At 59.0% G+C, this 21,061-nt stretch overlaps 1 protein-coding gene across 1 annotated transcript in view; it reads right to left on the reverse strand.

Annotated features, from left to right (window-relative positions):
* The window catches only part of PFKP (phosphofructokinase, platelet), a 39,539-nt gene extending 23,596 nt beyond the window's left edge, over positions 1-15,943 (reverse strand). The window contains 7 exon segments of the mRNA XM_077758551.1: positions 135-243; positions 385-429; positions 1,962-2,127; positions 3,144-3,184; positions 3,186-3,262; positions 6,144-6,221; positions 15,870-15,943. Of these exon segments, the coding sequence (XP_077614677.1) occupies positions 135-243; positions 385-429; positions 1,962-2,127; positions 3,144-3,184; positions 3,186-3,262; positions 6,144-6,221; positions 15,870-15,941 (588 nt within the window). The 5' untranslated portion in view covers positions 15,942-15,943.
* Between the last annotated feature and the right edge of the window lie 5,118 nt (positions 15,944-21,061).

Here is a 21,061-nt window from a genome sequence, read left to right on the forward strand (position 1 = left end):
AGGAGCCGGCAGGCCCTACGCGCCAGGCCCGAGCTCGCCTCCGCCGCACGCTTTCCGCCTGTCCCCGACTCGGTCCCAGCGGCGGTCAGCACGGGTGACAGCGCCACGGCCACGGGACACAGGACGCACCTTACCTCCGAGAGTTTGACGCACATGCTCTCCTGCCAGCCTTCCTCCGGGGGCGACTCCGGGAGGAACACCCAGTCCGCCCCGCAGGCCAAGGCGCTCACCAGGGCGAGGTACCTGCGCGGAGATTAAGCAGCGCCCACAGCTCAGAGACGCCCCTGGGGGGCCCGGACCCGGGGCTGCGGGACCCCGCGCGGACCGTCCCAAGGGGCCAGGCTGAGGGTCCTCGCCGTGCGCACGGCGCCCGCACATACGTACCCGCAGTGTCTCCCCATGACCTCAAGCACAAAGGTCCTCTGGTGGCTGGAAAAGAGAGGGGACGCCCGCTTACCACCCCGGGGACGCACGGAACGTACTGTCCCCGCCGGTGAGGACAGCCTGCCTGGTCCCCTGCGGGGACCCGAGTCAGGGAAGGCCCAGGGTCTCCACAGACGCCCCCGCGGCAGCCTCTTCAGCTCGCGCAAACGGCCTCGCGGACGATGGCGCGCGTGAGCCGCCCGCACACGCACACGCACACGCACACTCCGCTCCGCCCACGCTGGGCCTCTCCGGGCAGAGTCTGCGCCTTCTCTGGTCCAGCGGGACCCGCGGCACCGCCCGGCACACGCGGATCGGGGCCAGCCCGCTGCACGCACGCCAGGGGCTGCGGGGACCAGGGGGCCCTCCCGGGGACGCGGCCTCCTCAACTGGGACACAGTCAGAGGACACGGGGCCCGGCCCGGCCCGCCTCCTGCTGTTCCCGCGGGAACCTGGGGCAGCACTTCACGCGATCCTATTCGTCTGCCCTCCAGTAACACACTTCTCCTAAGCCGCGTCCAGGTAAGTTTCCAGGGTGAAAACCACTCACGGGAAGGTGCTTTTGCTCCAGATTCGGAAATTCAGGAACACGACCCATTGAGAACATCGGGGACCTTCCAGGGCCGGCACTGACGTCTACACTGCAGCACAGACACCCATCGGGGACCTTCCAGGGCCAGCACTGATGTCTACACCGCAGCACAGACACCCATCGGGGACCTTCCAGGGCCGGCACTGACGTCTACACCGCAGCACAGACACCCATCGGGGACCTTCCAGGGCCGGGACTGACGACTACACTGCAGCACAGAACACCCATCGGGGAACCTTCCAGGGCCGGCACTGACGTCTACACTGCAGCACAGACACCCATCGGGGACCTTCCAGGGCCAGCACTGACGTCTACACCGCAGCACAGACACCCATCGGGGACCTTCCAGGGCCGGGACTGACTACTACACTGCAACACAGAACACCCATCGGGGAACCTTCCAGGGCCGGCACTGACGTCTACACTGCAGCACAGAACACCCATCGGGGACCTTCCAAGGCCAGCACTGACGTCTACACCGCAGCACAGAACACCCATTGGGGAACCTTCCAGGACTGGCAATGACGTCTACACCGCAGCACAGAACACCCATCAGGGACCTTCCAGGGCCAGCACTGACGTCTACACGGCAGCACAGACACCCATCAGGGAACCTTCCAGGGCTGGCACTGACATCTACACCGCAACACAGACACCCATCGGGGATCTTCCAGGGCCAGCACTGATGTCTACACCACAGCACAGACACCCATCGGGGAACCTTCCAGGGCCGGCACTGATGTCTACACCGCAGCACAGACACCCATCGGGGAACCTTCCAGGGCTGGCACTGATGTCTACACCGCAGCACAGACACCCATCGGGGACCTTCCAGGGCCGGCCCTGACGTCTACACTGCAGCACAGACAACCATCGGGGAACCTTCCAGGGCCGGCACTGATGTCTACGCCGCGGCCACCGCAGCCTGCGCCCCCTCCCGGCTCACCTCTGGGCGGTGGTCATGATGGCGTCCACGACCTCGATGATGCGGTGCAGGGCCGAGTCGGTGCCGATGGTCATGTCGGTGCCGCAGAAGTCGTTGTCGATGGAGCCCACCATGCCCACGACGTTGAGGTAGGCGTGCTTCTGCACCTCCTCCCTGGCGATGTCGCCTGCGTGCACACCGACCGCACGCCCTCACTGGGAGTGCTGCGATCCCGCGGGCCCACGGCCAGCGAGACGTGGGGCGTCTGGGAGATCCGCGGGGGTTCCCCGGTCTCCCGCGCGTCTGATCCCTGAACCACCCCAGTGTGCACGTGCCGGGGACAGCCCGCCTGCGGTCGGGTGGACATGTCTCCCGCTGAGCGCGTGGGCTTGGCGCGGAAAGGGAAGGGCGTGCCCTGCATCTGGGGAAATCCCGACCTCTCTCTGGCAGCGGCCTCTGGCACGCGTCCCTCCGTGTGAGGGGGTGTCCCACACACAGAACGGGGCACTTAGGGACGCTGCGTGGGCACAGGGAGCGCTCACTGGCGTGGGGGGTGGTGCTAGGGACCCACTCCCCGATCTCGGGAGAGATTTGCCCAGGAGGGCGCAGCTGGGGACATGGCAGTGCCCCCCTCCCCCGTGCCGCCACGGAGCCTGCGGGGGCCCAAGTACAGAGGACGCCAGGTGCCGTGGGGCCCGAGCCAAACGCACGGCCAAGGGCCAACCTCCCGGCGGACAGACTGCTCCCCACCAGCTTCGCAGCCGCCAAAAGGGGCTGTTCTGATGCCGCATCACAGCTACGCATCAGGACCCCCCCCCCCAGACCCAGGCTGTGAGCACGGAGGGCCCTGGGGTCCTGCCTGCACGGCCTGGAAAGGGACGGGGGCCGCGGCCCAGCGGAGCACCTGCTACGCTGAACTCCAGTCCTGCCGCAGGGGACACTGGGGAGCCCCCGGCTGAGCCGGAGCCACAGTCAGGGGACACAGTCAGGGGAGCCCCGCGGGGACAAACAGGGAACCCGGCTCTGGCTGTCACGGGCGCCCCCGAATCCGTGCTCTGTGGGGCGGGGGGACGCCCGCAGCCCCCCCCACCGAACGCCTCCGGACAGTCCAGGGGCAGGTGTGTGCGTTCAGACCGAGGGGGACGGAAGACGGCGCAGGGGACAGGAAGCCCCCGCGGGCGACACGCAGACGCCGGACGGTACCGTTCTGGGCCAGCTCCTCCAGCAGCCCGCTCCACTCCTTCNAGGTTCCGAGCGGCTTTGAGGCGGCCCTCCCGGGCGCGGAAGGCCTTGCAGCGAGCGCTGCCGATGATGGTGCCGCCCTGGAAGACAGGCCACGTGGCGTCGGCGCCTCCTCCCCGCGGGGGCGCACGCGCTGAGCACCAGTGCACGCGCGGGACCTGCGAACCCGGCTTCCCTCCTTTCATCTTTGTGGTCTGTCAAGTGTGGGCTCAGCAGACAAAGGCACAGCACTGGGGGGGCGGGGGGGCTGGGAACCAGGACACAGCGTAACATGTGGACAACAGAAGACCCTGCGAGATGACCCGGCCGCCCTTGAGGCCTGGGGTGAAGCAGGACGGCGGGGGGGAGGGCCGGGCCCCCCACTAGCCGAGCCTCAGGCGGCCCGGCGCAGGCCAGCAGCTGGGACCAGAGGACGGACACGGCCCGCAGCCCGAGGTCCCAAGGCCCTGTTCTGTGAGAGCCCCCCGTACGGGCCAGATAGACACCTGTGAGCCAGAGGGACCTGAGCTTTAACACCCCCTCCCCACCCTTTTTAAGGCTAAATCTTAAGAAAACCTAAGTCAGATCATCCAAACTTCCAGGAGAGACAGTCAGGATTTATCACACTTGGTTTTTCAAACATGAAACATCCTTAGTCATCATTTAAATGAAAGGAGGGGCGTCCGGGGCACTCAGTCGTTAAGCATCCGACTCCAGCTCAGTCATGATCTCCTGGTTCATGAGTTCAAGCCCCACATCAGGCTCTGGGCTGACAGCTCGGAGCCTGGAGCTGCTTCGGATTCTGTGTCTCCCTCTCTCTCTCTCTGACCCTCCCCTCTCTCTCTCCTTCAAAAATACACATTATGAAAGTTTTTAAAAATAAAAGAAAGCGGGACTCCTCTACATAATCACAAACACACTTATAAAACCTCCATCCGCACACAGTCGTTCAAGTGCATTCTCGCTTCATAAGGCAGGGTGCCTCGCACCCCAAGGGAGCCCGCGTGAACGCGGGGTGTTAGCAGGGCTAAGGGCTTGTCCCAGCAAAGCTGAGCCCGCGCGGGAGGGCTGAGCACAGGGCAAAGGGGGCTGGGCACCTGGAGGGACCGAGAGCGATAGAGGGTCCCTCACAACAGCAGGTTAAGTGGGCACAGCCACAAACACCGAGGGGCTCACGTGCACGGGGCCTCGGGGGGGGCGCCACACCGGGGACTGCGAGCAAGGCTCCCTCACCCCCACCCCCAGACTTCTTCCCTTCCTGGGCGATCGTGGCGCCAGAGCGGAAATGCCTTTTCACATGTGGGGTTGCTGTCTGCAATTCAGAAGATGCTGTCCTCGGTTTTTGCAAATGGCGTTCTAAATGCTGATGGCTGTAAAATCCCCGCAGCCGCTTTCCGGGGGGTAGAGGACAGGCGTACGAGTCTGTAACCAGCGTTAAAACAGCCACCCGCGATCCTCCCTCCACCCGGCGCCACGGAGGTGTAACTGACCTAGAGACTATGGACGTTTCGGCGCACGAGGTGCGGATACACACACATATTATGAAGGCGTCGCCACGGTAAGGTTCACTGATCCACTTCTCCATTCATAGAATTCGCTTTTGTTTGTGGTGAGAACATTTAACATCTACTCTTAGCAACTTTCAGTATCATATCACACAGCGTCGTTAAGATCTCGTAAGGCATGTGACGTGATGACTTAACACACATCTACGCTGGGAAATGATCACCATAATCAAGTTCGTCAACACCTCCATCCCCTCGCACTCATCTCCAAGCTGGGAGTCTGCCCCCTTGGGCCAGCGTCTCGTTTCCCCCACCCCCAGCCCTGGGCGGCCACTGCTCTGCTCTGTCTCCGGGGGTTCAGCGTTTTAGATCTCACCTGTACGTGAGACCGTACGGAATCTGTCTGGATCTCCCGCTTTCCTCACAGCTGAGTATATTCCTTTTACGCTCACACACCACACTCATGTCACCCGTCCTCTGGCGCACAAGCACCTTCAGCGACAATGTATCACTTTGGTTCCTTTTTACTAAAAAATGCTCAGCGTGGGCTACACATTAATACATACATTTCAACAGGTCAAAACCACCTGTAAACAACTTTTTGTGAAATCCATTCTTTTTTTTTTTTAAGTTTATTTTGTTTTAATTTTTTAAAATATTTTTATTTCTAGGAGAGAGAGAGACAGCGTGAGCAGGGGAGGGTCAGAGAGAGAGGGAGACACAGAATCTGAAGCAGCTCCAGGCTCTGAGCTGTCAGCACAGAGCCCGACACGGAGCTTGAACTCACGAACTGCGAGTTCATGACCCGAGCTGAAGCTGAAGGCTTAACCGACTGAGCCACCCAGGCGCCCCTGTGAAATCCACTCTTTCCCTGTAATCCATCTGTCCACTGATTTGGGGCCTTCGCTGAGCTACCGTGTTTGGGGAATTTACCAGGCGTCAACTCTCCAGGCAGGTCTCATTTAAGTTCTAAGTTAGTAAATTCTCCACCCCAGAGCAGCCAGCCCCATCGGCTCAGCCCAGAACAGGGAGGCCGCGTTCCCACTGAACCCTACAGCCCTCGGACGCGGCCACTGGGGATCGTTCCCAGGCTTGGTGACTCTCGAAAATCCAACAGGCGCGGATATTTGCCATCAAACACAGCACCTACTGGCCGAAGCTGCCACAACATTAATCCGGTCTTAACAAAACAAAAACAAACCCGGAATCCACGCCAAGGTCCACAAGTGAACACCAGCCTTCATGCGTAACTTTTTGGTGCAAGAAAAATCCTGTTTGCGTGATGTAAAGCTGTTTAAAAATTTTAATTAAACGACAAATTAAGGATGTTTTCTTACGGTGTAAGCGGGCAAGGCGAATGCCTGCCAGCACGTTAATCCGTTTTAAGTACTGACCGGAGCCTAAGGGTCGAAGGTTCCCAACTAAAGACAGGAGCGACTTAGTTCAGAGACCCAGGGAGCGCTGAGGCGGCACATACCACTTGCAGAATGCTGGAGACGCTTTCCCAGTCGGCCTCGACGATGTTACTGCCGCCATCGACCATGCCTTGGTAGCCCTGGGGGAGAGAATGGAAATCCTGGTGAGAAAACCGGGCTGAACTCTACAGAGACGTCACATCCATGTGTAAGTTCTGTACAAAGTGAATGGAAGGACCGAGGAGGCGGAGCCCCTAGAGGCCCAGCGGTTAGGAGCAGAGCACGGCCAGTGCCGGCTCTAGGAAGGACACGTGCAGAAAAGCCTCCGCAACCTCATCTCCAACGATGGGAATCTCTCGCCAGACTCGTCCAGAGTGGGGGGAATAAGACAGTTTGCCTGCCACCGAACAGCTCCCCACAGGCTGAAAGGGGAGACGCTCACCCTAAAACTGATCGTGGTGTAACAAACCCAAACAGTGGCGTCAATCACACCGCATACAAGAAAGCATTTCTGTCTGGGCCTCAGTTTCCCTGGGCCACCATCCACGCCACTCTCGAGAGACACACCGTACTGTGTTGCACTTCTGAAAAGCACGGCCGGGTGTCACCGCGCCACCCGTCGCCTTACCCTGTGGTTAGCTGCGTCTGACTCGCACGGGGGGAGGTGAGTGAGTGGGGTGTCAGGGCGCTCTCCACGGGGAAGCCCAAGGACCAGGGCCTTGGGCTCTAAGCGCATCTCGCTTTTCCCCACAGACCGCTCAGGATCAAGGAAGACGGAAACACCATTTGCATCTGTGCTGCCCGGGCTCTCTCTCCAGGACATTTAACCTTAGAAAGGACTAGGCACTAACCACTTAGAAAGTTGACCATAATAGATTGTTAAGGTGGATTCGTATCTCCTACCCTAATGAAGGTCAAGAGGGAAGAAAATAATTAGGATTTTTCAAAACGAAATGGCCCACTGAGTAGGGGACTGTGTGTAAAAGTTCATCAACAGTGCGGGAGCCTTCACGGGCCATCAGTGCGTGAACCCGTGCTTACGAGTGCAGATTCCTGTCAAAAATACGCTCTGATGTGATGTACTATACTGTGCTAATACACTGTATCATGATACATAACACATTAACGTATTATACTGTACAGTGACACACAATCCATTACTATGTTATTTTTAGATCATGAAACATATTATATAATTTATTATTGCTATATTACATGCTGAGAATACATATATATAGACTTCTATAAATCATACAGAATGAACCTGCTCTCAACCTCTCTCTGTTCTATTTCACTCCAGACCACTTCTCTCTTTCCCATTTGTCACACACATAACCCCAGGCTATCAACACACACCTGTCTGTATAAATTTTTCATATGTTGTATAGATTTACGTTGTATGTAACGTGTACTATATTGTATGTAATATGTAACCATATAACATGTAATAGATTGTCTATAATACATAACCATACATTTACTGTATATAATATATAACCATATATGCATGCAAAATATCAATATAATTACAATTATAAATATAGCAAATACATATGCTATATATTACATGAAACACATGCTGTACATGCGTATTACAGTTACATAGTATGTTACACCATACAGCACGTGAACATGTAAATGCACACACACCCGTACGCTTCTCACAGTCTGGTGTTCTGTGATGATCGGCAGAGAGACAGATGGAATGGACTGAAGCAGAGAAGCCGGGAGCAGGCTCCTCCTGGAGCTGGCGGCCTCCCCGCGCCCCAGTACCAAGGACGTGACCCTCGGGCTCAGGCTCCCCGCAGCCCCCCTGCCCCGCCCCGGACGGGCCCACGTCTTCACAGGGCAGCGACAAAGCCCACAGGGTGTGCGGTTTCAGCCCATCCATGTAAGGTATGGGGCCGCTGAGGCTGTCACTGGGGAGGGGAGGTGGTAAGCGGGGTGTGACGGGAGCCAGGCCCGGCCTCTGGAAGGGGGGGCTCCTGAGAAGCGTGAGCTCCGCAGCGCCCGGTGTGGGAGCCGCTGACCACACACGCTGCCCGGGGCCAGACGCACGGGCAGGCCTGCCGGCCTCTGAGGGACGCCCAGGGCCCTCGCGCAGCACAGAGAACAGAGGCAGAGAGGAGGACAGCTGGACGGCGGGCGGACGGACGGACGACAGACGGAGGGTAGGCAGGGGGCGCGGGGGGGCCTCCGGTCAGGGCCGCCTCCCCCAGCTCCGCGAGCTCCCCGGCTCTCCCGACAACTCCAGCCCCGTCACCGCACGACGCGCCGATCCTCAGACACGGGAACGGAGCTCGACGGCCCGTGGCGGTGCCGACTCTCCGAGTTCGGTTCTCGGGACGTAGGCACACGGCACGTGAGCGGCCCGCGCTCGCCTCGGCCACCGCGCTGAGCCGACCCAACGCCTGCGCCACGTTTCACCCCCCCAAACCCGTGCGGGTCTGACGATGAGGGAAAATATCACTGACGAGGCCAGAACGGCGGGTGTAAGGCAGGGCCGTCCGGGCACAGCAGGGTGACACGCGCTAACCACTCGGCAAAACCGGAAAGCGAACCCCCCCCTCCTCCGGCCGCCGGAGGAGTCACTTCGGCTCCCGCGGTCGTGAGGGCACCAGGGACACCGAGGGGAAGGGGGCCCCGGACGCAAGGATGCGGAGGCCGGGGAAGGGTCCCCAGCTTGCCAAGGGCCGTCAGCACCGACCCCTAGAATGTTCTGACAACTCGTGCTGCCCAGACCAGCCCTTCCTACCGTTCCCGGCCCGCCAGACACCTCTGCGAGGAACGCAAAAGTCCCCTCCACCTCTGTCCCTGCTGCTCCGCACTAAACGCAGCTCAGTAACACGTGTCGATCCTCTGCTCCTCGCGCAGGAACGTGGGAAATCCTCCGACAAGACAACACGTATTTGGAAACGTAGAACATTCTCCGAAGACCGTTTATTTCACGCAGTGGAGCTGCCTACGGGAGAGCCCGCAGCCACAGGAAGGGACGGGCAGGATCCGAGCTCAAGGCGCACGCAAAGATCCCCGACCGTCGCTTTAAGCCATCTTTCGCTTGCGAGGAAGACGTTACTAAATCCAGAAGGCTGATTCTACTCAAACCTACTATGATGTACAAGTTCGGAGCTGCTTTCTATTGAGGTCTCTCTGGAGGTCTGAACACATATTCCAGAACAGCCAAGAGCCCAAAATATTTTCTAAAATCCTCTTTGGAATTTGACTTCAGAGCCAGTTCTGTGACTCACAGAGGAATAAAAGCACATTAAACCTGTAAAAACCGCGCTTAATCTTTAACCCAGAGTAACGCTCCCTGCCTTGTTGACCCTACTTTGCACGGTGACGAGCCAGAGACCCTCAGGGGCCGCACCAACTGCAACATCCCACAGGGGTCTTCACGTGGGGGCGTTTGGTGACCTCTCAGAAGGTGCCCCAGACTCTGAAATTAGTAACTTCTTGCCTGGAACTGTTCTGAGCCATGTGCAAGGAAGCCAGGGCCCCAATCCCGGGCAGGGACCCGTGCTGCCCCCAGAGGTCACGCTGACCTGCATTTTTAGGCACCTGTTAAATCGGTTCTATGTCAACTCAGAGCCAGTCTGTCGTGGGCGGCTTTATTAGAGACCTCATTCTATGCAGTTTTTTGTTTTTTATAAATTAAAGACCCAGAGGGAAATCGGATGCTGTGCTTTGGCCAAGTCCGCTTCTTCCGGTAGCACAGTCATGTTCGAGGCGTCCACCTGTCTTCTCGACGGCACGGCGCGCCTTCCGAACCTGACTTCCAGCATCACTCGGTCAACAACTCGCTGTTGGAGAGGCAAACATCCCGACTGCCAGCGGAAACCATCTGGCAAAGACCACGAACCCCGAGGTATTTTCTAGATGTCGTGAGCACCCACACTGGAGAGCTCTCCCGGCGTTTTGCTGCAGGAAAGATGTATTTTGGTTTTCCCAGTTTGTGCCTTAACAGACGAAAGCATTTCCCCGACTGAGCCTGACGGCAAGCACGTAGGAGGAGGTGGGATCCCAACCGCCCGAGGGCTTGGAGTCGGGAAACGCCGTCCTGCACAGCCAGGTGGGCGTGACGAAGAGGCGGCAGGGTCCCCAGGTCGGTGCCTTTCCAGGGTCAGGAATTCCGGCTCTACTTTGCTAAGGAAACTCTGGGCGGACCCTCGGGTGACGCGGGCCCACCCACGCCCACCCTCACCAGGGTCTCGGGGCCCAGCGGCTCCAGCCGAGCGAGCCGGGGCGCCCCCTGCTCAAGCGGGCCGTGACCTCAGGCACGATGCCCCTGGGTGGTCTCTGCGCGTGTCCCCACGAGCTGCGGTCAGACGCTGCGGTAGGTGGGAACAGGTCAGCCCTCAGCGGAGCCCGCGCTGGGTGCCTGTGGAGACCTGACGAACCAGTGGCGAGACCAGCCCTCCGGCGCTCGGATTTCTCCACGCCACGGCGGGTAATAGAGTCCCAGGCAAGTCACAAAACCCACAGCTGCAGCAGTCCGCATCCGCCAGGTCAGGTAACACGGCCCCTAGGTGACAACACAGGGCAGGGCGGAGGGCCGGAAGGAGAGCATGTTTTTGGGATTAGAACACTGAACTGGTAACCCGGGCGAGTCTTCTGCAGGAGCAGCGTGTGGACGGTCTGAGGACGGGTCACGGAGCGGGCACTCCGCGGGAGGCCACGCGCGGTGCTGTGGCTGTGAGCTCTCGCCGTCCAGGAGCACGCTGGCCACAGGTCCTTTGCACATCACCCAACCCAGCAAACGTGTGGAAGGGCCGGGCCTGCTCGCGCTGGGCAGCAACCCCCCGCGTCAGCGGCACACGGACACACGCTTAACTGCGCGCTCGGGCAATCCTACGACGACGACACTTTGTGGGTGAGTAGTTTGACTGGAAGGAAGTTAAAATGTAGAAACAGTTAGGTGTCAAACCTCACGGAGAAGAGACGGTGTGGTTCCGGTCACCCTGCCTGCCCTTCCCGGAACCTGGGGAGGGGGCAGGGGTGGGGCGGGGCAGATCATCAGAGCAGGGGGGACAACCCAGCACACCCCCAAAAGTCACAGCGGCATCCTGGGCCGTTCGCCCATCGGGAGCAGGGGCCGCCCCGCCCAGCACAGCCGGGGACGCCAGAGGGCGGGCGGGACGGCACTGTGCGGCCTCGGCCGGGAAAGCGGGGGGTTGGGTGGCTTTCGTGTCTCTGCCCCGAGCAGGACTTTTCTTGCTTAGAGACTGTGAAAGAGGCAGCTCCTCTGAAGTAGGTGCCCCGTGGCAAACGGGGTTCTGTTCCGAAGGGGAAAAGGGTCCCAATCTATGAACAGACAGATTAACGCGGGTTTATCAGGGTGTTAAGTCCGTGGGTTTATCGGGGTGTTAGGTCTGCTCTGACGGGGGCCCAGCCTGGAGAGAAAGCCACTCAGGCCTCCACCCGCGGCCGCAGGCGGCGGCTGACCTGGGCCGAGGCCCCTTTCCCAGGACGCCTGACAACCGCATGGAGACGCGTGCTTTTAACGAGAAGATCGGCTGCTGATGTGACGGCGTTATTCCTGCCTTTTCCGAGGTTCGGAAGACGGGAGAGGGGCCCTCGGAGAGTTCCAAGTCTGCGTGCCGCCCAACTGGTTAGCGTGATCTCAGAGAAGAAAGGCTCTGGGCGCCGGGGGCTCAGTCCACGGAGCGTCCAGCTCTTGGTTTCGGCTCAGGTCATGATCCCAGGGTCGTGGGATCGAGCCCCACGTCGGGCTGTGTGCTGAGCGTGGAGCCTGCCTGGGATTCTCTCTCCCTCTGCCCCTCCCCAGCTCACCCTCTCTCTATGTAAAATAAATAGATAAAAAAGAGGAAAGACTTTTAAGTGAGTCATGTTTAAAGAGCTATAATTTCTCAGGGCGCCTGGGTGGCTTAGTCGGTTAAGCGTCCGACTTTCGCTTAGGTCATGATCTCGCGGTTCATGGGTTCGAGCCCCGCGTCGGGCTCTGTGCTGACTGCCAGCTCAGAGCCTGGAGCCTGTTTCAGTCTGTGACTCCCTCTCTCTCTGACCCTCCCCTGCTCGCGCTGTCTCTCTCTCTCTCCTAGAAATAAATAAAAATATTTTAAAAAAGAGCTATAATTTCTGTAAATCTGCAGAAAACCTTCAGCTAATAGGCTTTTGAGCCCGCAGATTCCATGAGACAGAACTAGCCTCCCGTTTCCAGCAACCGAGATGGGAGGAGCAGAGGACTGAAGGGCGCTCCTCGGCCCTGGTCCTCCTCAAGCCGGGGCCGCCTCCTGAGCCCCGTCCTGTAAAACCAGGTGACGCGTTTGCCATCACCGTCCCCAGACAGCCCAAGCCACCTGCAGGTTTGTAAGGAAACACCTCAGCCTAGAAGGAAAAGGGAAACTCAACAGCTGGCTCACCAGGTGGAAAGAACGGGTTAACCCACCGCCCGCCCCTCCTCCCCAGACAGGGGCCCAGGGCTCAGCGCACAGAGCACGCGCTCCTGGCCCCGACTTACAGCCAGACAGAGCAGCCCGGTGCCAGAGCAGCCTGGTGCCAGAGCAGCCCAGTGCCAGCGCTTTCCCGTCAACACGTCTCCCACGAACCTTCTGCCACGGGGAAAACCCCAGAAAGCCTTGCTTTACATAACACGAACCCGTCTCACTGTCCAGACTGCTAGGTAACCTGGAAAGTGCCCCCCGCCAGCGTGGAGAGGGGGCCACACGCCGACAAGCACGTTGGGCAGACTGATTGCCGGAGGAGGTTTTAAAAAAGAAACCAAATGTCTTCTAAACCCGAGTCCGATCGACGGCCGTGCCCAGCAGGGGTTCCGTCACGACTGTGGGAAGGGCGTGGTCCTGGCCGGTGGGCGCCCCCTGCCCCGTCCTGGGGACGGTCACCCTTGGTGGGTGGGTAAGGACGAGTGTTTTGCTGCCCAAATGAGTGAGAAAACCCCAGCAGATTGTAGACTCGTCTGGATTTCAGACACAGCGAGGTTTACGTCTGTGACGTGAACCACACTGACTCCCTTCATGAGACGCTATCAGTTCGCAGTGCGAAGTCCAAGGGCCTGGTTTTGAGTGAGCCCAGGACTGCCCCCCACGGGGACACAAAGGACAGGCCTGACCCCTAGAATTCCTCTTAAGGGGGCGAGGGGAGGGTGTCGAGAGAAGCACGGTGTCTTCTCCAGGCAGATGACTTCAGTTCCAAGGAGGCCCCTCCAGGCTGCCCTCGTCAGCCCCCCGTCGCTGGGACCCACGGGCCGGCCGTTCGGGGCCGAGCCACAGACCCCGCGCTCCGCTCTCCCCCAGCACCTTCCTCCCGAGGCGCGGAGCACAGCCAACCAGTTACTGCCACAGCGCCCTGCACACGGGTCCTCCCTGAAGGACAGGGTCCTCAGCCGGGGGGGTCGAGATCTCACCCAAGTATCCGTAACATCTGACCTGACGGCCCCCAGGTCTCAGGGCCACTGAGAACAAACAGAAACACGACAAAACTCTTAAATCTGGGAAGGATTAAGGTCAGTCTCCACACCCAGCGAGTCAGCATGCACGTGGCCGCCAGGCCGACCCCCCGCCCGCACGCCAGCTGCACAGCGGGTCCTCGGCCTAACGCAGGGTCTCCTGACCTCCGCACTGTGCACATTCAGGGCCAGGTAACTAACCCCGTGCGGGCGCTGCTCGGGGCGGGGCAGGGAGCTGAGCGCTATCCCGGGTCCCCACACACCGCAGGCCAGGAGCCCCGATAACGGGACTGTGATGAAGCCCTGGGGAAGGTCCCCTCCCCGTCCCTGGCTGGGTGGGGGACCGGAGCTTTCTCCCGGATCTGCCAGGGACGAAAAGACACAGACAAAGCAAACTCTCTTTTTCGAAAGAGTTTCTTCAACGGAAATAACAGAAGTGACTTCCTTCCCCTCCCTCCGGCACCCGCAGTCACCGTGGAGACCCAGTGCCGCTGTGACCGAGCTGGGGCCGGGAGAACGGCCAGTGTCCCCAGCGAGGGGACAAACCCCGTGGGGCCTGTGCTGGACGCCGCGGTCCAGGCAGGATAGTCCGCAGCGAATCGGAAAACCCCCTGTTAGTGACAGGAGGGGAAGCTGGCCGAGGCCGCCCCGCCCCACAAAGCCCCGCTGGGGGACCGCTGGGGGGTCCTGCTCAAGCCCCTCCCGGAGTGAGATGGAAGCAAAGGAAAAGGCTGAGGGGATGCGTGCAGCTCGCAGGCTCCCGCAGAAGAACACGCGCGGGGACAAGTGTCCCAGACTAAAGCCCTTCGGTGGGGACGCGCTCTGTCCGCACCAGCGCTCGCCCGGGGCCGCAACTCACAGCAGCGACGTGACCCCGGAGAGGCCCAGACAACAGTCTGGAAACACCGGATCGGCCCGACCTTTGCACAGCACTCAAATCGGACAGACGCAAACCCAGACTCAGAGCCGCAGCTCAGAAAAGCAAAGCAAAGAACGGGGCGAAGAAAACACCTTTCCGGCAAACAGCACACACGTGTTCTCCAGCCCCGCGAGCAAAGGCTTGTGGGCAGCCGCTTCCCAGGAGGAGGGCCCAGGCCAGCTCTGGGGCAGGGAGGTCGGGGCCTGCAGCCGGATTCAGAAGCCACTCTGGCGAAACACGCCGAGGCCCCCGTAAGGGCCATGCGGCCGGCGCCCTGTGCTGGGGTCGTACTGATCCCAGAAAACACCCCTCGGCTTCACACCCGGCGTGAAGGACAGCTGAAAGGTGGGGCGTGACCTGCGTGGTTCAGCTGTGCGGGAGAGGAACGAGCCCCCAAACAGGGGGTCACGTAGTGTGAGACCCCTGAAGCAGTGGGTGTAGCTGTGGCGGAAGACACTGCATGAAAAGTATTTGTTCTAGATTCTAAAAAATTTTCTTGATGTTTATTTATTTGAGAGAGAGAGAGAGAGAGAGAGAGTGTGTGTATGTGAGCAGGGGAGGAGCAGAGAGAGACAGAGAGGGAGACGCAGAATCCAAAACAGGCTCCAGACTCCAAGCTGTCAGCACAGAGCCTGACGTGGGGCTTGAACTCACAAACGGTGAGATCACGGCCTGGCCTGAAGTCGGACGCTCACCCGACTGAGCCCCCAGGCGCCCCTATTTGCTGTAGTTATTGTAACATGCAGATCTCCTTCCAGACTTTCACAAACAGTCCTGGGAAGAATCCAAATAAGATAGGAACATACTCTCTTCTTTCCATGATTTCAGCTTTGTTAACTTTCATAAATTTACAAACTAAATAGAAATTATTTTTCCCCAATAGTTTTTGAAATAAACAGCCTGGTCCAAACTATCCGGGCACCTCCCCTCCAAACCCCGCTTACTTCTAAGTGGTCGGCCCCCGGAAAGCGGGACATCACGGCCCACGGCCGCCGGCATGTTTCAGGCTCCTCGTATGAACGAAGCGGATACACAAAGGTTGTCAGGGGGGTGGTCTGGATTTCACGGCGATGACGCAAAGCTCAACGTGGCCTTTCTCCCATTTATCTTAATGTTAATTCAACTACGCACAGCACAGGGACAGATCACTTCCATGAGGAAGGAGGTGCAGATAAATACCGTAATCCACGGGATCAGCAGGTGGACAAGATGTGGCATTTTGCGCCCCATGTGCCCTCCCCCAGCCCCCCACTCCCGGGCACAAATCTCACAGACCTGCGCCCAGACCAGGAGTGCCCCCCCCGCCCCGGGCACACGGGGCCCTGCTCTGGCCTGAGCGAGCCCGTGGCCACCTGGCATCTCCTGCTGGGCCGGCAGCGCCCGGGCAGGCGTGAGGCGCGGGACCCCGAGTCAGGGCAAGCGGGAGGGAGACGCAGCACTGACCTCGTAGATAAAGTACACCTTGGCCCCCACGTATATTCCCATGCGCACCACAGCGCGGACAGCGGCGTTCATACCTGCGGAAGGAACAGGGACACGGTTAGTGACCGCACTGGGGCGATTCTGGCGCCGAGACCGCGGGTGGCCGGCGTGCCCAGGCGCAGGGTCCTCACACGGACGACGGGCCTGGTGCGCGCCTCCGGGGCCGGGGTCAGCCAGCCGGGCGCACTGAGGGCGCACAGCCAGCGGGCATCACTGTCCGAGAGCCCGGGGCGCCCTGACGGTCACCGCAGACAGACGCGGGACACCGGCCCATCCACAAGGCACCAGAGGGACCACGGTTCATCAGGAGTTGGACAAATTCAAATTAATACGGACAAAAGTCACTTCTGGGATTTAAGGAGGGAAAAACCCTTCTTTCCTTAGCCGCTGGCGGTGTAAATAACGTCTCCGTCAATGGCCTCAAGTTCAAAAAAAGTCATGCTGTTTATGAAAAGAAAAACCACGAATAATACCTGCTCGAGACAGGTCTGGGGCACGTTCCGCACCCTGCAGAGGACAACACTTGAAGGGAGTTAAAAGCAGCTTGTGCAGCACGGCCGTGTTCTCGCTGCACCCCGACCGCTACCACCCTCCACGGGAGCCCCGCCTTCGAGGGCCCGTCCGGGCCGGGGCGCGATGTGGACAGCGGGGTGAACGGTCAGCACTGCACCCCTGCAAAGCCCCGTGTTCACCGGGCGGGGACAGTCAGCACCGGCCCCCGGCCGGCCCCCGGACAGCCGGCCCTTGCAACCCGCCTCCAACACGGGCCACGAGGAAAGGCCACTCCTGGTAACAAACACACGGACGGCGCCCTGGGTCCCAGGAGCGTAAGGGACACGGAGGCGAAATCCGTATGCACCTGAGGGCAAGCCCGCTCAGAAGGAGGGTAGCAGCGGTCACTTCTGAGCCACGTCTGAGAGCCGGGAGTTCGGCTGTCGGCTCCCGAAGGCGACAGTTCGAAAGGCTACAATGGTCACGCGGCTGGACGAGCTTGGGGCCCCGACCTTAGAAATAAGTCCACGTTGAATGCCCGCGTGAGAGCTACATCCGTGGACAGGGGCACATCTGGTAGTTACACCCCTTCCTGCCTGAACCTCAGACGACCTGCCGAGTAACAGCTGTTTGTGTCTGGAGCCCCTCCAACTCTGCGTCAAGACGACACCTGGGCCCGCACGCCCCTGCCTCGCCCCACACGCCCCTGCCTGCTGCTCACACCAGACACGGCGCCGCGACGGCCCCTGCCCTTGAAACTCACAATTCTCCCCACGTTTGCCCCAAACCCCGCCGCGTCCCTGCAACCTGATCCACACCACGGCCAGGTGACTAAAACAGCTTTTTGTCTTTGGTTAGTTACGACACAGGAAATTTATAAATGCGTTCTTCTCGTTAAAAGATTATGGGGCGCCTGGGGGGCTCAGTCGGTTAAGCGTCCGACTCTTGCTTTGGACTCAGGTCATGATCTCACGGTTCATGAGTTCGAGCCCCACATGGGGCTCTGCGCTGTCAGTGAGGACCCTTCCTGGGATTCTTTCACCCTCTCTGTCTCTGTCTCTGTCCCACCCCAACTCTCTCTCTCTCAAAATAAAGTAATAAACATTTTAAATAAATAAATAAATTTACCTATTTTGAGACAGAAAGAGCGTNTCCCTCTCTGTCTCTGTCTCTGTCCCACCCCAACTCACTCTCTCTCTCTCAAAATAAAGTAATAAACATTTTAAATAAATAAATAAATTTACCTATTTTGAGACAGAAAGAGCGTACAGGCACCAGTGATGGAGAGTGGTCCCCGCTGGTGTGTCCTGAAAACCCTCCCCAAGGCTCACTGGGCTTTAACTCATGTGCAAGTGAGTAACTGAGTCTAGCCGGCTGGCCGCCAGCACGGCTGGGAGCTAGCACTCCTGGGGCCTGGGGAGGCGCCTGCCTGTAGCTAATAGCCAGGAGGCAGCGTGGATGCTCCTAGGAAGTCTGTAGGGCCCGGAGCCCCCCCGGGGGGATGAGGAGGTCAGGCTCAGGGCACAGGAAGTGAGAAGCCAAGGGAACGATATTAACGAAGGGCACGGCTGGAGGGTAAGCCTTAGCCTCAGTCAGACTTGAAGCTGGTGCAGAGTCCCCGGTGGCAAGTCTGTGCACTGGAGTCCCCAGCTCCAGGGACCAGAATGTCCCCTGGGCCCCGATTCCTGTTTAACTGCTGGGGGCGGGGCCTGCGGGTTAGTCCGCATGGCGAGGGCGGGGCCTGGCCCAGCAGGTGGACGCCTTCCAGGGAGGGGGCCCTGGAGGGCAAAAGACACCCCTGCTCCCCAAGGCCTCCCTCACAGGGCACCGCCCCCCCAGGGCTCCGCCCCTGCGCTTTCACTTTCCTTTCAGCAGCCACATCTGGACATTAAAACAACTTTCCTAATTACTATCATGGGAATGTGATCCTCCCGCCAACTCAACCTTCATACTTGGACAGTGGTCTCCTCATTGGCAAAAATGTAAACCTGCCTTCAGGGAACGCGGAGTCACTTATGGGAACCACCAAAGAGCAAGCCCTGAAACCACGAGGGGCAGCGAGCTGGGAAACGCGTGACGCAGCAGAGCGACCAGACCCGTAAGCTGTTCTCTGGGCTCGGACGCGTCCACGGCTTCCTACCAAAGCACCGTGCGGGTACAGCGTCTGTTCAAGATCGTTCCTTCCTTAACTGAAATGTTTAAAGAAAATAAATTAAAAAGAGGAACTGCTGACAGTTATCATATCGTACGCTGGAATTAAAACAAAAACTTCAAAAATTTTTAAAAAGTAAAGAGTTTAATGAAATTAAAAAAAAAGATCACTCCTTCCTTGAGGTCAGCGAGCGCCGGGGATCTGTTTCCAAATGCTTCCTGAGGTCTGCTCTGACGACGTCTAAGCTGCGAGTAATCTTGGGGCGCCTGGGGGCTCCGTCGGTTTCAGCGCAGGTCATGACCTCGCGGTTCCCGGGTTCGAACCCGCATCGGGCTCTGCGCTGACAGCTCAGAGCCTGGAGCTGCTTCGGATTCTGTGTCTCCCTGTCTCTCTGACCCTCCCCTGCTCACGCTCTGTCTGTCTCAGAAATAAATAAATAAACTTTATGAAAAGAAAAAGAAAAGAAACTTCAAGTCATCTGCAAGCAGCAGCAAGGGACATGTTGATTCTAGCAAAATAAGCGGCTCACTTTGCTTCCCACGTGATCAGAGGGGGATAATCAGTCCCCTTAACCCTCTTAACGGCCCGGAGCGACTTTCCCCAGGTCACCACTCCCTCGCTGTTCGTCCCTACTTAACGTCCCTTCCGAACTCTAGAGTCCCGGGCCCTCTTCCTGGCGTCTGAGTGCACGCGTCTCCGTAGGAAGCAGCCGGCGGCGTGTCAGGAAACAAACTTGAACTTGCTCCTGCTCCCAGGGTTCTCCGTGAAGCCCCCTTGAATACTGTCGGTGGCAGAGGGCAGGGGGGTGTAAGGAGAACCCCGGCACGCGCCCTCCTCCGCGTCCTGTGCCAGCCGAACCCGCGAGTCCTGCCTGAACCGTCCCGCCCGAGGGGGACGTGACCTGCCTGTATGCGTCCGTCCGGGGCACACGGAGGGGGCCTCTTCCCCTTGCCGGGCTCCGGTGCCCGACGTCACTGAGCGNGAAAATAAGCGGCTCACTTTGCTTCCCACGTGATCGGAGGGGGATAATCAGTCCCCTTAACCCTCTTAACGGCCCCGGAGCGACTTTCCCCAGGTCACCACTCCCTCGCTGTTCGTCCCTACTTAACGTCCCTTCCGAACTCTAGAGTCCCGGGCCCTCTTCCTGGCGTCTGAGTGCACGCGTCTCCGTAGGAAGCAGCCGGCGGCGTGTCAGGAAACAAACTTGAACTTGCTCCTGCTCCCAGGGTTCTCCGTGAAGCCCCCTTGAATACTGTCGGTGGCAGAGGGCAGGGGGGTGTAAGGAGAACCCCGGCACGCGCCCTCCTCCGCGTCCTGTGCCAGCCGAACCCGCGAGTCCTGCCTGAACCGTCCCGCCCGAGGGGGACGTGACCTGCCTGTATGCGTCCGTCCGGGGCACACGGAGGGGGCCTCTTCCCCTTGCCGGGCTCCGGTGCCCGACGTCACTGAGCGTGTGGTCAGGGTCCCGGGCTGCGGGCAGTACCCGCGAAGCGGATACACGGTTCCCGGTGGGGGGAGGGAGAGGCCGACCACAGGCCACAGGCACCCCACGCCAGCCACACGCCGTGTCCCCCACGGACACCGAGACCACAGCCACCCGACCCCTGCACACCATCCGAGCTTCAACACAGATGCTCAGGGGGGCTTGAATCCAAGCCGCCATGGCCTCCGCAGGGGCTGAAGCCCCGTCATCCCTGGGCGGCCCCGGGCTACGCTGAGATGCACCTGTCAGACGACAGAGTACATTTCAAGGCTCAGCACAGAAAAAAGAAAAGGCTGTGAAATGTCCTATTAATGGTCTTTATATTCATGATGGATTGAAATACAAGGTTGAATAAAATATACATTTACAATTAATTTCTTCTATTTCTTTTCCTTTTTGTTTTTTAAAAATTTTTAAAAATGTTTATATTTTTGAGAGAAAGAGCACAAGCAGGGGTGGGGCAGAGAGAGAGAGAGGGAGACAGAATCCGAAGCAGCTCCAGGCTCCGAGCTGTCAGCACAGGGCCCGACCTGGGGCTGCACCCATGAACCCCGAGATCGTGACTTGAGCCGAAGTCAGGCACTTACCCAGCTGAGCCCCTGTTTTCTCTTCTGTAAAGCGGTGGCTACACAGTGACCTTTGTTTTTTTTTGTTTTTTTTTGTTGTTTTTTTTTTAAGTTTTTTTTTTTTAAATGTTTTATTTATTTCTAGGAGAGAGAGAGAGAGAGACAGCGTGAGCAGGGGAGGGTCAGAGAGAGAGGGAGTCACAGGCTGAAACAGGCTCCAGGCTCCGAGCTGGCAGTCAGCACAGAGCCCGACGCGGGGCTCGAACCCACGAACCGCGAGATCATGACCTAAGCGAAAGTCGGACGCTTAACCGACTAAGCCACCCAGGCGCCCCCACAGTGACCTTTGTAATGGGCTTGGGGCGAAGCCCTGCTTCTACTGCTCAGCTCTACTTTCTACCCACTTCTGATCCACCCTTTCCCAGACACTATGTACCTGTCGTCAGGAGCACCTGCTTCC

Source organism: Crocuta crocuta, unplaced genomic scaffold (assembly GCF_008692635.1).
Source record: "Crocuta crocuta isolate KB4526 unplaced genomic scaffold, BGI_CrCroc_1.0 scaffold32, whole genome shotgun sequence".
Lineage (NCBI taxonomy): Eukaryota > Metazoa > Chordata > Mammalia > Carnivora > Hyaenidae > Crocuta > Crocuta crocuta.